This window comes from Danio aesculapii, chromosome 5, assembly GCF_903798145.1.
Source record: "Danio aesculapii chromosome 5, fDanAes4.1, whole genome shotgun sequence".
NCBI classification, from domain to species: Eukaryota; Metazoa; Chordata; class Actinopteri; order Cypriniformes; family Danionidae; genus Danio; species Danio aesculapii.
Genome location: NC_079439.1, coordinates 64,269,477 through 64,288,063, shown reverse-complemented (window position 1 = coordinate 64,288,063; position 18,587 = coordinate 64,269,477). Strand labels below are relative to the sequence as shown.

The 18,587-nt window shown below is 38.8% G+C and overlaps 1 protein-coding gene across 3 annotated transcripts; it reads right to left on the bottom strand.

Annotated features, from left to right (window-relative positions):
* Positions 1-3,415: 3,415 nt before the first annotated feature.
* On the bottom strand, positions 3,416-18,570 carry LOC130229725 (transcription termination factor 1-like). 3 transcript variants are annotated; one of them, XM_056458676.1, is made up of 10 exons: positions 18,478-18,570; positions 17,674-18,391; positions 14,323-14,508; positions 10,314-10,392; positions 10,092-10,222; positions 9,786-9,993; positions 9,589-9,675; positions 9,429-9,494; positions 4,478-4,563; positions 3,416-4,276 (listed from the first exon to the last, which is right to left on the bottom strand). In XM_056458676.1, exons 2-10 carry the CDS (start codon positions 18,308-18,310, stop codon positions 3,936-3,938), a joined length of 1,821 nt encoding a protein of 606 aa, XP_056314651.1. In that variant the 5' UTR covers positions 18,311-18,391; positions 18,478-18,570; the 3' UTR covers positions 3,416-3,935. The 3 variants fall into 3 exon arrangements, with proteins under 3 accessions (XP_056314651.1, XP_056314652.1, XP_056314650.1); XM_056458677.1 differs by having other exon boundaries at positions 17,674-18,408; positions 18,478-18,562; XM_056458675.1 differs by having other exon boundaries at positions 17,674-18,556.
* Between the last annotated feature and the right edge of the window lie 17 nt (positions 18,571-18,587).

Here is an 18,587-nt window from a genome sequence, read left to right as displayed (position 1 = left end):
TTGATTAAGGTTGGAGCTAAATTCTCCAGGATACTGGCCTTCCAGGGGTCCGTTCTTCGTACCTCACTTAAATGATCCAAGATGATTTAGCAGATCCTGGATCTTTTAATCTTGATAAATTAATTAATTGATTAAAATGTCTGGATGAACTGATCTGAGATCGCTGCGTGTGTTGTCCTCAAAATTATGATCAGCAATGCAACGATTGGCTGACGGCACAGCAGCGTAATGATATCATCTGATTAATATTCAATAATCCATGTGAGCAAAATTACATAAAATTAGCAGTAAACGGTTTGTTAAATATAAATACCTTTACAACTTTGTTGTGGACTACAGGATTTACACTTTCTTGTGTCGACGGTATTTAGCAATTTATTAAGTTTTACAGTTAGAGTAGATTTTCTTCATAGTAGCCATAGTAGATTAATTGTAGCAGGTTTCTTAATCGGTGTAAAGAATAACTGGATGTTTACAAAAGCATTTTGATATTCGTAAAGGTGTCTGCAAATTTTGTTTAGCATCAAATCACCATCATATTAGCCGTCAAAACATGTTTATGACTGCATAAATGTATTATTGATTTTTCAAAAAAGTCACATATTGTGCATGTCTATTACACACAAATTGTACTAAAGCGATCTAAAAAGTTCATATCAATAAATTTTCTCCTTGAACCACCAGGTGGCAGTCTTTGTACTTTCATTTTGGAGTGCAGATTGCATACGTTTTATTAATATATATATATATGTTTACTTTGGACCGAGTTTGGCACCCCTGATAAAAGCAATGTTTCCATCATTATAGCATAGAACAAAGATTTCAAGAGTTCACACTTAGCTGATGATTAATTATAAGCTTGGCATGCTGTCCCGGGAGAGAGCCCTGAGCTCATAAGATCCTCGAGCACGGGGCTCCCTCCCGTTGCAAGGCGAGAGGGGAGTTTGAGCTCAGGTAGATCTCGAGAACTCCCCCGCTGTAATAATCAATGAACAGCCAGTGATTGCTCTTGAGAGATAACCAATTACTAGGAGAATGTTTATAGTGCCGGTTTGGATTAGTCAATTAACTTATGTTGCATGTTTTTTTGGACGGTGGGAGGAAACCGGGAAACCTGGGGGAAACCCACGTGAGCATGGGGAGAAAATGCAAACTCCGCACAGAAATGTCTGCTGGTTTGGTAAGCCTAGAACCAGAGACATTCTTGCTGTGAGGCAACAGCGCTAAGCACTGGGTCACTGTGTCACCCATCTAGGAAGGAGGAGGAGGAGGAGGAGGAGGAGGAGGAGGAGGAGGAGGAGGGGTAGGGGTGGATGGGAGGATTCTTCAAAACGAAGATAGCGGTAGTACATAACCCAGGGTATTTGTAGTAGCTTAGGAGTCGTCTGATTGGTGCATTGAGAATTGGATAATTTGGATCCAGCCGCTAGCAATCATAAGCACGTGATCCTCTCGAAATTTGTTTAAAGCTAAACTTCACTTAAAGTTATTGTATGGATTTTATGCAGCTACCTAAATTTAAATATCTTAAAAAGTGCAATAAACATATCCCACTGCAATTTGCCAAAACTTTGTCCAAATATTTGTGCTGTTGTTGTTTTTATACACTGAAAACTGAAAGACAAAAGAAAATACATTTTAAAAAGTAGGGTGTGTGGCATTAAAAATGGAAATCCTGATCAAGGCATATTTAAACATGAGCTAATTAATATCTGATTAACGACATTGCTTTATAATATTACATCACTCAAAAAAAATGTATTTACTTCTCAGTCTCGTTGTCGGTGCAGACTTGGTTTAGCAAACCGTAATGAAAGTGACAGTTAAAAGAAACCTCGCTCTAAAACAGGACAAAAATATAGTTTATGGCTAGAAGAAAATATTTCATGACTCCAGACACTTCTTTGTTAATACAGTTGCATAATACAATGAAATATTATGTTTCGCCATTTCTAAACTTGGGCGACATGGTGGCTCAGTGGTTAGCACTCTCGCCTAATAGCAAGGTGCCTGGTTCAAGTCCCAGCTGGTCCAGTTGGCCTTTCTGAGTGGATTTTGCATGTTCTCCCTGTTTTGGCGTGGGTTTCCTCCGGTTGCTCGGGTTTCCCCCACAGTCCAAAGGCACTATAGGTGAATTGAATTAGGTGTGTATGGGTGTTTCCCAGTACTGGGTTGCAGCTGGAAGGGCATCCGCTGCATAAAACACATGCTGGATAAGTTTGGTTTTTGACCCCTCATAGAAAAGTTTGGGCACCCATGATATACAGGAATCAGAGAGTGAAATTCAATACCTTTCAAGACCTTTTTTAAAGACTCTTTCCATACATTTTAAGACCTTATAACCACTTTTCAACCGGAAACACTGGCGAGATTTTAACTTACAGTATATTTACTAAATATTAATGTAAGAAATTAATCCAAAACTAAAACATTATTCGTACATGGTTAGTTTCCACTACGTGGTACAGCACAGTATGGGTCACCTTTATCAGGCTTGCATTTCCACTACCAAAAAGTGCCCTTTCCGTGGGCGTGGTGTACGACAGTTTCTGTCAACATCATTCATCATTTTCATATGAGAAGCACTTCTCTCAAAACAGATGCTTTATACACATAAATACTTGTGTATAAATGTTCATTACTAACCTTTATATAAACAGGATTTGATTATAACTGCAGATCAACGACAGTGCGAAATAGCCTACTGCAACGTCAGCAAATATAACGCTGTAACGTCTCGCGCTTTTCCGTTTCTGAAAGGATCATATGTCAGAAGCACTTCGCCCATGTTATTATCATCAGCTCAAGAAGTTTATTTCAAATATAGACACGCTGCGAGTGCAAACGAGCTCTCTGGAGAAAGTCAAACCGCTCACACTTTTAGACGACCCCGTAAAACAAAAACAGGGCACAGCAGATTTTGTTCTTCTTGGCTTTGTGGCTATAAATCAAGACGACAACAAAGCAGCATGATGTCAAATCCAGCAGGAATTCATTGAATTCATAAACTACACAGCATCCTGATATTCAGATTTATTACAGGCAAACTTTAGCATACAACCATACATTGCATAAACAAAAATTATATAAAATTTAACGCCTTGCAAGACTTTTTAATGGCTTTAAATTTCTCAACTTTGATTTATCAACTTTGAATACTTTTTCAGACCCCGCGGACACCCTGCATTGGTAACAGAAAGAGACTTATGCTTTTTGCTGTATTATTTTACTGGTACGGTGAAGTCTCCGCCTGGGGCCACAACCAGATTCATCCACATCATACCAGCAGAGCAGTTTGACTGAAGAAACACAAACAAATTAGTGATCTGCTTTTGTTCTTACTGATTAATACTGACAATTGGGCATTTAATAATTTATATATAACACTAGCAATAAAGAGCTTTCAATAAAATCATTGTTCCTAAGGTCTTTGTTTGGATGGGAAATGATCAGGTGAGGAGAACCCAATTTTCACAACAGTACGATTATGGAGTTATCCCTAACTAACCATGTACCTCTTTACGTTTCTCACTTTAGTGGCCAAATATATTGAACAGATCCTGCCAGTAGGGATAAGAGGACCCCTATTGTTACAGTGAATCAGGGCTTTGAATTTCCGACCTTTACAGGCTGGTTCTTGGGGTGGGACCATGACTTCTGGAGTTCTGACCCACTGCATCGGGCCATGGCTGGTCTGAAAATGTAATTGGATTGATGTAATGTAATTCTGCCACTGCGTGCTCTCCCATTGTTTACCTCTATCACCCAAGTTTGAACTCTTTGAGGAAAAACGAAATGTCCAGAAAACCTTTGAAACATTTGACAGATTCAGTTTTTCCTGCTCAACTGTAAAACCCAAGAATAAAACAAATTTTAAAAAACTATGTACATCTTTTCTTTAAATCATTGGTCTGGAGACTGTGACCAATTGCTCACTATTGATTAAAGCTGTTGTTCTCCTGCTGGCCAGTCTCTTCATCTCCATCACGGCCATCTTTCTCAATGTCCTGGCCCTCTTTCTCAATGTCCTTGACATCTTCATCAATGTCCTTGACATCTTTCTCAATGTCCTGGCCCTCTTTCTTAATGTCCTTGACATCTTCCTCAATGTCCTGGCCCTCTTTCTTAATGTCCTTGACATCTTCCTCAATGTCCTTAAAAATTTTTGATAGCCGGAATAGTTCCTTCTGCTCTACCTTGACCTCATCGACATCAAAGCCTTTGCAACTTCTCACCAGGCATGGCAAAATGTCATTGTGGAGAAATGACATATTGTCTGAAAACACAACACAGACATGCAATAAAAGAAAGCAATTTACTCCATCATTACATGCACTATTTGTTTTGAATTGTACACCAGAAATCTTTACAAGTCTTCTGAGATATTAAGCGGTTTAAAAGACAAGTCTCAAAACTATGCAGTGTACTTGGCAAAACAAAAGAAAGCAGTGGTTCATCTATGAAAGAAAACACCAACCTTTAAAACTCCTGGTGTTCCAATCTGGCACCAAGCTGTTTTTCATTTTGTACCACATTTTTTGAACATATGTTGGAGGGACATTTCTGTGAGACACAAAGGACAAAGATGTAAGGCCAAGCATGTTTAAACCGCCAACATCATGAGTACGCCTGAACGTGCATGTGCATTATTCTAGTTTTGCTGGGAACTGGAATAAGTGTCACTTAATGGCCTGTTTCCACTGAGTGGTACAGTACGGTAAGATACGGGTCACCTTAATCAGGCTTGCGTCTCCACTGCCAAAAGGGCACCAACTAATCAAATCCTGTTCATATAAAAGGTTAGTAATGAACATTTACACACAAGTATTTGTGCGTAGACTGAAACTTTTTCGTACACCACACCCACCAAAAGGGTAACATTAGTACCCGTACCGAACGGTACCACTCAGTGGAAACAGACTATAACTGTGCTCAGATGCCATTTACTACCGCTTCATTAACTCGGTTGATGATATAATTCCTCGTTTACAACAAAATTGACAGCAAATTAACGCAACAAAAATGCCATAAAACACTGACTCACTCACTCTGCATAGTGCCTGATTTTATCAGGGGTCGCACCACAATGCAATAATCTGCCAATTACTCTGGCATATGTTCTATGTGGCAGATGCCACTCCAGCCACAACTCAGCACTAGAAAACAATCATACACCCTCGCATTCACACTCATACACTACGGCCAATTTTTTGTTTATCCAATTCACCTATAACGCATGTGTTTGGACTGTGGGGGAAACCAGAGCACACAGAGGAAACCCACATAAACATTGTGAGAACATGCAAACCCCACAAACTTTTTTTTTTTAAATAATTGAATGGATTTAACTAATGAATAACAATATTCTGCATCAATTTGGCTCCAGCTTTCTCAAATAGCAGTTGACAGATCAGATTTGCAAAAAGGACTATTTTTGTCATTGGCTAATCCCACCATAAATGCCCAATTGGATGTAAACCTGGACTGTTTGCTTGCCATTGTGTTGGTTTGCCTTTACTGAAGAAAAGCTGTAACCACTGCTTCATTTGTAAATGAATAATTCCTGGAACAAAACCAGGAAATGAGTTACCGTGACCGACGTCCACCACACAATTTAAGATGTTTTCCCAAAACATGACGTCATTAAACAGTGATAGCGCCAAAAAAAAAAAAAGCATCACATTTCTCAATTGTCTTTTATTATTTTGTGTCATATAACATTTTAGGTCAGTCATAGTGGATAAAAACATGTAGCTACAAACAAAAATCACATGAACAATCTCTATTCAGCTCACTTCACTATTATGTGCAAAGTGAAAAAAGTAATAACTAAATGACTCCAATCCAGTCTAATCGTCAAGAAGAGCCCAGTTACCCAACTTAGGCCCAATCCCAATTCTATTTTTGTACCCCTACCCCTTCCCCTTGGCCCTTAAAACCGAGGGTAAAGGGGAAGGGCTTCAAAATTTACCCCTAAAAATTGGGACAGCACTACAGCACCTGCACACGTCATCATATGGGGTTCCTCTTGGTTCATATGAGATCAGACAATCGCGCCTGCTGTAGTTATTCCAGTTGTGTTATTTATTAATATTTATCTTCAGGAAATCCCTGAAGTCATATATTATATCATAATAACGATCTAATGTGGCAATAAGACTGTAATACAGTGCATTTTACACAGTGGCCATTTAAACACACCAAAAACAACATTAACATTATAGCAGACGCTGTAAAATGCCCATTCCCAGCCACTAGACATTACTGACAGGGTATTCGAGTGTCAGAATGTTGTGGGACTGCTGTACAGGAGTTATGATTATGGATTTTGGACCGCGAAATTTGGCGGTTTTAATTTTAGCGTTTTTTTAAAGCATGACGGTAAAACATGAACGTGGTTATGAATATATTAAAACACGTTTGTTTGTTGTAAAAATTCGTAATAATGACAAAAAAATACAAATTTATGGATCTACTTACTTCCGGGTGTAACTACCTGGCGTTGTGGCTGGTGTATTCTGGGAAATTTTCTTACCCCTTGGTTTCGAGTGTGGTCCTGAAAAATCTTTGTTCGAAGGGCTATTCACCCCTTCCCCTTAGCCCTACGCCTTTAAGCTAAAGAGGATTGGGACAAGGGGAAGGGCTAAGGGCTAGAATTGGGATTGGGCCTTAAGATCGCTTTGCCTTTGTCTCCCGCTTCCCTGATCCATTTGCACAGTTCTATCTTCTCAAGATTTCTTTTGATCAGGCTCATCATCAGATTTACTCATTTTAAAAAATGAAAATAAGCCGCTTTGCCATTTTAAAAATACAAATAATATTTGGGCTGGCCGCTATGCCATTATTTATTTTCGCTGCTTAATCACCAACCAATGAGAGTGATTGTAAACATAAGAAAGCCGATATTGTTGAGTGCTAATAGTTAAACGTGACTTTAGCTTTAACTTGCACATAGTGACTACCGCCATGCGTGTGTACATACAATCACACAGCCTTCGCTTGCACTCAATCTCATTTTCTCACACACACACACACACACACACACACACACACACACACACACACAAACACACGTAGGTATTCACCGCGCATATCGGTTAATGCCAGATCCAATAAAATAAATACCGGAAGGCACAAGAACCAGCAAGGTCCGGCTCAATTTAAGCACTAACTGTAACAGTCCTTGCTCTGCGTTATCATCGTGAAAATGACATCATAATCACTAAACATTTTTTCTACTGATGGGATGAGAAAATTATCTATTTGTAACTAAATTTGCTCTTACTTCGGTTGCAGCACGTTCTTAAAGCAAACCATAGTTAGTATGTGGTAAGCTCTCAATAAATTCATGCACAGTCACATTGTATGATGTATTATTCAATAAAAAGTCATTTAACTGCTTTAAAATTCTGCAACTAATTCATCGATATATACACTCACCGGTCACTTTATTAGGTACACCTTACTAGTACCGGGTTGGTCCCTCTTTTGGCTTCAGAACTGCCTTAATCCTTTGTGGCATAGATTCAACACGGTACTGGAAATATTTCTTAGAGATTTTGCTCCATATTGACATGATAGCATCACGCAGTTGCTGCAGATTTGTCGGCTGCACATCCATGATGTGAATCTCCCATTCCACCACATCCCAAAGGTGCTCTATTGGATTGAGATCTGGTGACTGTGGAGGCCATTTGAGTACAGTGAACTCATTGTCATGTTCAAGAAATCAGCCTGAGATGATTCACGCTTTATGACATGGTGCATTGTCCTGCAGGAAGTAGCCATCAGAAGATAGTTACACTGTAGTCATAAAGGGATGGACATGGTCAGCAACAATACTCAGGTAGGCTGTGTCATTGACACAATGCTCAATTGGTACTAATGGGCACAAAGTGTGCCAAGAAAATATCCCCACACCATTACACCACCACCACCACCACCACCAGCCTGAACCGTTGATACAAGGCAGGATGGATCCATGCTTTCATGTTGTTGGTGCCAAATTCTGACCCTACCATCTTAATGTTGCAGTAGACATTGAGACTCATCAGACCAGGCAACATTTTTTCAATCTTCTATTGTCCAATTTTGGTGAGCCTGTGCCAATTGTGCCTCAGTTTCCTGTTCTTAGCTGACAAGAGTGGCACCCGGTCTTCTGATGCAAGTAGTACAGTCACCTCAAGGCTCGACGTGTCAACTCTTTTGCATACCTCGGTTGTAACAAGTGGTTATTTGAGTTACTGTTGCCTTTCGATCAGCTCGAACCACTCCGGCCATTCTTCTCTGACCTCTGGCATCAATGAGGCATTTTCGCCCTTAGAACTGCCGCTCACTGGATATTTTCTCTTTTTCGGACCATTCTCTTTAAACCCTGGAGATGGTCATGTGTGAAAAATCCCAGTAGATCAGCAGTTTCTGAAATACTCAGACGAGCCCGTCTGGCACCAACTACCATACCACATTCAAAGTCACTTAAATCACCTTTCTTCCCCATTCTGATGTTCGGTTTACTGCAGCAGATCATCTTGACCATGTCTGCGTCCGAAACAGTCAACTACTCAGTAGGTACTGCATTTGAATTTAAACATACAGCTCGACCGTTAGAAAAGTATGTTCAATACCAAGGATCACCAAACTTGTTCCTGGAGGTCCGGTGTCCTGCAGATTTTAGCTCCAACCCTAATCAAACACACCTGAACAAGCTAATCAAGGTCTTAATAGGTATACTTGAAACACCTAGGCAGGTGTGTTAAGGCAAGTTAAAGCTAAACTCTGCAGGGCACCGGACCTCCAGGAACGAGTGTGACCCCTGTTCTATACAGTATAAATGTGAAAAGTATGAATGGAATTCAAACGTACTACATCCGACATTTTGTCATGGTCATATGACCTAACTGTGTCAGTTGCGTCACTTCACTCCCATTCATGAATTCTCTCGCGGGGCATCATGGGATAGCGCAGCATGCATGGGATGCGAACTTCAGAATCTCGCCGGAAGTAGTAAGTCTAGCAAACTAATTTTCAAATTCTATGAATTCAGACATACTACTCTGCATTCTGATTTTAGCGTACTGTATAGTATGAAAGTATAGTTCCGTCTACATGCCTAAACGCATTGAGATGCTGCCATGTGATTGGCTGATTAGAAATTTGCGTTAACGAGCAGTTGGACAGGTGTACCTACTAAAGTGGCCAGTGAGTGTACATGCGTCCTTTAATATGTTATATTTTTGCTGAAGAAAAATACTTTTCTTCCTTAAACTTTTTGCCTTGTTTCTAGTCCAGATCTTAGATCAAGAAGCACTTTCTAGATGAGTAAAAATTATTGTCTTGGAAGTCGAGTGTTCCTTTAAAAATGACTATGAAAAAGCACTGTCTGCATAATGGATATATTGTCCTAGATATACTCATCAAATAGTTCTCACCCGAAAGCAGCTGTGAGACTTCCCCAGTCAAGATCCGTCAGATCCTCCACTTGCATTTCATACATCCTGTGTCAACAGATCATTATTTTACAATGATTTTACAATAGTACAATTCAAGCAGATTAAAACAAGTTAACGCAAGCAATACAAGATCTCTTACGCTTTGATGAGTCTGATTTTGGCCAGCACACATGTCTTTCCTCTAAATTTGGTCCCTGAGGACATTCGCACAGAGAGTATGCACATCCTTTGGGTGTAAAGAAGGAGAAAAAAAAACACAAGAATGTATATAATTTTATTAATTACATAAAACGAAAATCTTATAAAATGCATGAAAATATAAAAGAGCTCTCTTACCATTTCTCTCTGCATTGCCTATAACATCGAGTTTCAACATTCTCAGCAATTGTGGTCCAGGGCAAATTTTCGTACAGTATTTCTCTACTGACTCTTTTTGGTTTCTTTTTATTAGGGTTTGCAGATTTCAGGACAGATACAACATGCTCACGCACAGCCTTTAAAAGCCTCTGCACCTCCTCAGTAGTCCACGGTCCCTTTCTTTTATCTGTGTGATGAATAATGATGAAATAAAAATGACTAATTGTCAATAATTTGCAATTGACAGGTGAACGTGTGAGAAGCAGCTCACTGAAATAGACTTACCCGAACTAATTTGTGGATATCGTTTCCTGAGGGAGAAAGGACTTCGACCTATCTTTTCAGCAATTTTCTGCCATTTCGGGCCATACCTTTTATAGTACTTTAGCAATTTTCTGTCTTCTTCTTCAGTAAAACTTTAGAGGAAAAGGAAGAAATCAGTTAAGTACAGAACAAAATTAAAAACCAGAACCATAATATGATCTGTGTGAATAATATTTTACATACCTCCCCTTATAATGTCTGTGATCAAACATCTTCTGTCCACGGGAGTAAACAACTTGACAAGGCCTGGCAATTCCTTCCGCTGTTCAATTTCAATTTAGAAAAAAAAAAACCAAGAGCTTCATTAAGCAACAAAAATGTCACATTTGCAGCAGTTTCTTATAATGTTCAATATTCACTCAAGTCTTTATTAAAGAGATACTTCACTCAAAATGCTTAAAGGGCACATAGGTTACCCCTTTTTTCATATTTAATATAAGTCTTTTGTGTCCCCAGAATGTGTCTGTAAAGTTTCAGCTCAAAACACCCATCAGATTATTTATTATAGCTGTTTGAAGTGTCTGTATTATAGCTGGAAAAAAGGTTTTGCTGTTTTTTTTGTACTGGCCCTTTAAGGCTAGTCCTCCCCGCCCACCATTCCCACGTGCCTGTCAGCAATCGCCGCCCTCGGCTGCCTCAGTAAGCAGATCTCACATAACATTTGTGAGACATACTACAGAAAGAACTTTAACAATCAGTATTTGATGCATTTTTTGTGGAGTTGCAACAATGAGTCACACACAATCCTTTATAATTGTTCTGACACGCGGCTCTGCTGATGAAGTAAAGCTAAGCTAAATCGCTGTAATTCATTACACACGTGCACTGTTTTAAAACATTTTAAACATGTGAAACTCACTCTTGATCACGTTTGATGACTCTAGCGAACTGAACAGACCTTTTATTCCCGGTTGCTTTGCGCACGTCTGGTCTTGTTTATATGATTATACACGTGACTACCGGGACATGTTAATGCGCACAGATGTCAATCAATATTGGTGGGCGGGGGGACGGCACTCCTACATAAAGTTGTGGTCGATCTGAAAACAGCTCCAATTGGTCCACCATTTTGATGTGGTTAAATTTGAACAAAAAAGCACTGGGTGTGTTTATTTCACCCCAATATGACAGTTTATACACATTTCTGTCCAAACAGCTTGAAAAGTAGTTTTTTCACCATAGGTGCCTTTTAATTCATCACTGTATAACATTCTTCCAATTGTATATATGTTTTATATTGTAGAATGCATTTATGCTAGTGCTGCAAATCTCCCAATAATATCTTCAGAGTAAGTCACAAATATAGGTCACTTGAAATCCAAAATCTTTCCCGCAAAATACTACAACCCCAGCCCAGCCCAAACTCTGATTTTGTCCACAGTGTCCGCTTTTGTTTCTTCTCACAACAAACAATAATGTATCACTATAGCAGGCCTGGCGCCAGGATGTCATAACTGAGAGGTCATCTTAATCCCATAGGGGGGCACTAGACCTGATGACTAATTTTGGTCCCTCTAGTTCCTTTCATTTTGGCTATTTATTCACTTATTTATTACTTTGCATTCCTGTGATTATACTGCATTATTACTTTGCACTACTAAGTTACTGACTTAGGCCAGTAATATAAATTTTATAGTAATAATAACAGGCTATGCACAGTTTCGCTATTACTGATTTTATTAATGAAGGTTAGCAACAATACCGTTTATTAACGCAGACACGGATCATGGCTTCAGCGCCAAACAAGTGGTTTAAATTAGATTTTATTCTTCTTATTACTTTCCATTTTATTTCAAATACCATAAATGTTTTTATTTACCATTAAAGTTTTAGCTAAATGTGTTACTCAGTTACATTTTAAGGTGTAGCAAAACAGAGTCCGTCTAGCCTAGACTATCATGCTGCAACCTACCTGCAGCGCATGTGAGAGGTAGATCTGCGGCAAATCCACAATACTCAAGCTAGAGCAGCACAATTAATCGAAAAAAGATCGCGATCTCTATTCGACCCTCTAGACCAGTGTTTCCCAACCCTGTTCCTGGAGGCACACCAACAGTACATATTTTGGATGTCTCCCTTTTCTGACCCATTAACTTCAGGTGTTGGAGTCTCTTCTGATGTTATGATAAGTTGATTCAGGTGTATTTGATTAGAGAGAAGATGAAAATGTGTACTGTTGGTGTGCCTTCAGAAACAGGGTTGGGAAACACTGCTCTAGACAATCTTGATCCAGCATTTTTATAATTCTGCCAATCATATTTTCAAGTTCAGGAGAGAAGCAAAGGCAGCTACACAAGTCTTTACATTGTTTTATACACATGGCGTAGCAACGTAGACACCTCCAATTGGTGTTGAAAATGTCACATTCTGCATTTAAAAGGTACAATTCACCCCAAAATTTTATTTCTGTCTTCATGTAATGATGTATTCGCGGCCGCAAAAATCACACGTGGCGTGAGCTGCTGCCATTGATCTGGTACCAGAGAGGGCGGGCACGCGCCCTACTTAATGATAGACGCACGTGCGTCTACTTTAGCAAAAAGAACCTGCATAGGCTATGAATAACATGTAACAAAGTTGTAAATAACATTCAGTTTGTGAAACAGAGTGATCGTTTGGGAGCCACGCGGGAAGTATGAACAGCACTTAGCTGTGAAAATGAAACCGAAAGTATTTAAATAATCATATCGGATTTTAGAGTTATGATTGTGACAAACATTTGATGTTTTGTTCTTTCATGGCGAACACAAAGTTTTGTGCATGAAAATAAATGTTTATCAGTGTCAGTATAACTACTCTAGCCTATATAATGTTTAATATAATGTAGGAGAGAATCTGATGATGACAAATGTCTCATTTTACCAGTGAAAGAAATGGTCTAATATTGCTGTCAATGACTTGCAAGCACATGTCTCAAACATAACAATTCAACTTCATAATTATGAATATTCTGTGTTCTGATGTTGCCAATTTACTGTGCATTAATGACCAGGACATATTTAAAGTCTATTTAAGTCCACCATTCTAAGTCTATTAAAAATTCAGCATTTTAACCAACTGTAGACCTACACATATTATTATTATTGTTGTTTTACCATATGTTTGAGGATAATAATAATAATAAAGCCTACTTATATTAACCTTTCTTTTACATCTACAGAATCGGGAGAAAATCGTGATTTTTATTTTAAGAAAAAATAAATAAATAAAATTCGCGATTTTCATTTTAGCCGGAATCGTGCAGCTCTAACTCACGCACAATATACCTATTTCATTTATAACACTGTAAACTTCGCAGGCTGATCATCTCAAAAGGCCTTTTTTTAAGTGTCCTAACTTGAGACTGCTGTTGCATAATGGGGTGTTTCTATACATAACTGTAAAAGTGCGCTTTGCGAAAGTGAAAGCAGATATTTTAAGGGTTCTGCGTTTTGTCAATTTTCTAGCTTAATTTTAATAATATTATTTAATAATATAATTATTATAATATTAATTATAGTGTAGACTACTGTAGGACTGTGCAGTGTCCAACTAACTTCCGATCTGAAAAACTAATGTGAAAATGACTGGCGGTTAGAGCTCAAGAGAGTCGTATTTAAAGAATTAGTTAATCAAAACATGTAATGAATAAGGCTGCTCACCTTCATGTCATTCACTAGTCCATTTTTCTCCCGTTTGAGTTAAGAGTGCATCTCCACCGCCGCGTGTGCACTTTAAAGGCTATATACGGGCGCACCCTGACGTGATGCAGGGGACCAGATCTCTGGGCTATTGCTTTCATTTGACAATTTTCATAATCGAATTGCTTTTTTCATATTATATAAAATATCAAAATGTGTGTTCTGAGGGTTGGAATGACGGGAGTGTTAGTAATTAATGACAGAAAGACTTGTCACTATTGAGTGAACTTCTGTCACGGATATTTTACAGCATAATTGACCCAACCCCCCCACCACCACCTCAACACCGGCGATTGTTGGTGACTTCCCACAACGGTAGAAAAAAATTGTCACAGTCACAGCTCTAAACCAATGTTCACTTTTTAGTAAATTATGTGTGTCCTAATAGTGTTTTTAGCAGTGTGGGACACATATATGACTGTCAACATCTCAAAAAATGTGTTTTGGTGTTTCGTGACCCTTTAAACTGTCCAAAAAGATGACCTTGGACACAACCAACATTTAACACTCACCAATCTTTCGATAAAACCCGAACTTTCTTTTCACCTTGGCCAGTTTCCCTTCCTCTCGTGGGAACAGTTTGGGATAAAAGAGCCTGGCAGCATCTTTCACTTTTGTGAGAGCCAGAATGTTACTTACGTTCTGTCTTAACCTCTCATTTTCTGCTTCAGAAAATCTTCCTTGTTTCATTGCGATGCCTGTGATGAAAGAGTAAAAGGAAAAAAGTAATATATACACATACATAGGGTAAATATATAAGTTTAATTAAATTTGATTATAACAAGGGTCATTCCTAACTAGGGCTGGGTGATGTGGCAAATATGCAGTCTCGATAATTATTTTCCATATTGAACGATAACAGTATATATTTCGATAAAAATTGTTAATGTTTCCAGATTTAAAAGAGTACCTCAACAACACCTGAATCCACAAGAATTAGAGTGTCCACTGAATGACATAACATTTTCGGCTGATAATTTTTCGGTAAATCTCTAATATCAACACACTTTTAGATTCCCATTGTTGCACATTTATGCTGTGTGATTGGCTCTTAGATCAACAAAGTGTTAAGAAGTCCAGAGCTTATCATTGTTATTGACATACATTTTATCACGATTCAAGAGTTCACACTTAGCTGATGATTGATTATAAAGCTTATTTGGCATGCTGTCCCGAGAGAGAGCCCCGAGCTCATAAGATCCTCGAGCCCGGGGCTCCCTCCCGTTTGCAAGGAGAGAGGGGAGATTGAGCTCATGTAGATCTCGAGAACTCCCCTGCTGTAATAGCTAACGAACAGATAGTGATTGCTCTTAAGAGATAACTACTTACTAGGTGCCTATGTGTCTATGGTGCCGATTTGGATTAGTCAGTTAACTTAAGTTGCATGTTTTTGGATGATGGGAGGAAACCGGGGAACCCACGCGAGCACAGGGAGAACGTGTAAACTCCGCACAGAAACATAGGCTGGCTTGGTAAGGACTAGAACCAGTGACATTCTTGCTGTGAGACAACAGTGCTAACCACTGGGCCACCGTGCCACCCATCTATGAAAGGAGGAGGAGTAGGGGTGGAAGGGGGGATTCTTCAAAACGAAAATGGCTGTCATATGGAACTTAGGGTATTTATAGTGGCTTAGGAATCGTCTGATTGATGAATCATAAATTGGACAATTCGGGACCTATCATAAGCACGTGATCCTCTCAAAATTAATTTATAAATAAACTTTACTTCGATATAATATTGTTTATCGGCCCAGCCCTATTCTTAACTAATGGCTTGTTTCCACTGAGTGGTACGGTACGGTACGCTTTTATGGCTGTTTCCACTGTCAAAAGGCATACCAAAACATACCATACCACTTTTTCGGTTACCAAACACGAGAAAGGGTACCAAAAGGCGGAGCTAGACACGCAGCTGAACGCTATTGGTTTACAGAGATGCATCATTCGCTAACTCAATAAGCCAGAATCGAAACAAAGAAACCGCCATGATTAAAATTCACAGCCGACGAGCCGAGAGATTACAGCGTAATTATATATACATATCCATGGTTTCCGCTGCATTCATTCCTCCGTGTCGGGGCGCCACACCAAACTTCATCCTCCACAGCTACATTACAGCATCTCATTTAAAACATTCAGTTGTTTTTTTTAACAGTGGGTTATAATCACACCAAAACGTATTAAAAGGTAAGTGAACTATAACAGAGCAAACTTTTCTGTAACTGCAGTACAGAAAAACGTGTTTACTTGTTTTTTTGTGTGACTATTTTATTATTATTTTAAGGGGAACAGTATCTCCAGCATAAAAGGACCCTCTACATCAAAAGCTACTGTTCCAAAATATTTTAAACGTTTCTTAAATTAAAACGTATTGTGTGAATTGTATCAGTGCGTACATCTATATGTATCAATATCATGTATATTTTAATGCCTGACCCAAGATTAACCTAAGAAAATATTAAAATTTGCCATTAAATGTTTTGATTCCTAAATATCGGATTTGTCAAAGAGCAAAAAAATAATAAAAATAAATAAATTAATTAATAAAAATAACATATCGTGTTCAGAGGAAACGTTTTTTTTTTTTACCCAGACATTTAAAAAGAAATTATTTTAGAGTAGTAATCATGAGACCGTAAAACTGTGGTATTATTATCCAAGGTTATCACACCGTCAATCTTAAACAGGCCCATGCCTAGACAGGACAGACCGAAACATGGGGACAATTGTAAATCTATTTGTATTATATTTATTTGTATAATTTATTTATGATTTCATGTTTTTGAATGGTCATAACTTAAGTTTTGCTATTTCTGAAGTTTTTTTTTCTCTAAATAACAGTTTTTAGCATTAAAATCTATTAAAGCTGTAGGTTCAATTGAGGGCAAGGACAATGACAGGGTTTGTACATTTGTAAAGTGTTTAAACTCTTTAACTGCCTGCTCTGCCAAATGGTTGACCATATTTTGGCTGTTTTATATCCACTGTTAAAGTCATTTAAAGATTGACAGTTTTGAATAAGGTGACGCTGTGGCGCAGTCAAGAGTGCTGTCGCCTCACAGCAAGAAGGTCACTGGTTCGAGCCTCAGCTGGGTCAGTTGGCGTTTCTATGTGGAGTTTGCATGTTCTCCCCGCATTCATGTGGGTTTCCTCCGGGTGCTCCGGTTACCCCCACAGTCCAAAGACGTGGTACAGGTGAATTGTCCATAGTGTATGAGTGTTAATAAGTATGTATGAATATTTCCCAGGTAATAAAGTCACGGTTTTAAAAACCACAGCAATTTTCTGTTATACTGTTTCTACGGTATGTGTAAGATTTGTTTTTACGTGTTTTTTAGGACAACAGTATCTCCAGCAGAAAATGTATCCAAATATGTATTTTTCAAGTTGTAAAGAGATCTGTTTTTGCAACTATTGAAGACAGCAGAAGTCAATGATCCTATTTAATTATTTAGCCGGACATGTTTACTTAGAGCTGGGCGATTAATCGAAAAGTAATCGAAATTAACATTCAGAACAGATGCATACCCTCGCACCTCATAAAAAAACACGGCGACGTTTGCCGCAAACATCCATTCACAATGGTACGGACCATTATAGGGGTGGTCAAATGCATTTTAAGTTATCTATAATTTTAGTTAGTAATATTATTTAAGATACAGATCAGAGCTAATTAACTATTAAAGGGCAGACCCCCCACCCATACATCTTGTTTTGATGTCCTTCTGGGAGGATCAAGCGTTAATTAGGGGGTCTGACACCCCCCAAATCCCCCTGTAATTCGCACCCTGCATACACGGACATATACAAAACTGTCTATGCAGGAAAAACACTGTATATATTTCTATTCTATCAACTTACCTTGTTTTTTGAATTCCCTGAATCTTGGCAGGTCATACCTGAACATTTTATTTTTATCACTATCGCGTCGGGAATCTATCGGCATATTAGGGCAAAACTCTTTCAGTTCTTCCAGGAGCTTCAAATCTACTGGAATCTTACGAGTTTTGCGCGTTCTAGTCCCAATCATTACATCAGGCGGGTCGCTTTCCTCATCTCTCGTGTTTGGCTCTTCTTCCTCATGCTCTGACTCGATCTCAGTGTTAGTCTGTTCTTCTTCTGCCATCTCAACATAGCTGGTCTGTGTCGCACTTACTCTCGTTCTCAATCTTCTAGAAGTCTTCTCTTCACTTGAGCCCTGAAGCTCTTGTGTTTGTGCTTCATGCTGATTTGAGACACCATCATCCATCACTGAAGTCTCGCCTTCATTATCCAGCTTTCTCCTCTTCTTCTTGCCTGTATGTGTTTGCAGATTATCATCAGATTCAGTTTTACTGTTTCTCCTCTTTTCCTTCTTTTCGCGCCGTTTCTCACTCTGTTCCTGTGGACTTTCAGTGAGCTCATGCTGCTCTGTAGTTTTACTTCTCTTTTTCTTTTTCTTTTTCTTCACCTTTTCCCCATCAACCTTGTTAGGAGAATCTGACTGCATCTCATCCATCGTAAATAAACGATCTTCACACGCTAAAACTACTGACGACCCCTTGCACGTGTATCGCTAACTTCTCCTCCTGCGCACGAACTGATAACAGAAGCACACTAAAAACATTACGAATATATGTTTAGCGACACATATAAACTTACATAAGCAGAAATATAATTCTGTACCTGAAAAGGTGAGCGAAACGTTTACTAAAAGAGTACTTTCGCTCCTGAACTTCTTCACTGATATGTCTGCGAACTTCCCAGCGCCACCACAGCTATCCTGCCACCTGTCG

What these genes read in the sequence shown, in the direction of transcription:
- LOC130229725 (XM_056458676.1), bottom strand. Translation starts at nt 18,310, where the DNA reads ATGGATGAGATGCAGTCAGATTCTCCTAACAAGGTTGATGGGGAAAAG. An exon ending in ATATCCACAAATTAGTTCGG is followed by an intron (nt 9,994 to 10,091) that starts GTAAGTCTATTT and finishes TTCATCACACAG; the next exon opens with ATAAAAGAAAGGGACCGTGG. An exon ending in AAAATCAGACTCATCAAAGC is followed by an intron (nt 9,495 to 9,588) that starts GTAAGAGATCTT and finishes CTGTTGACACAG; the next exon opens with GATGTATGAAATGCAAGTGG.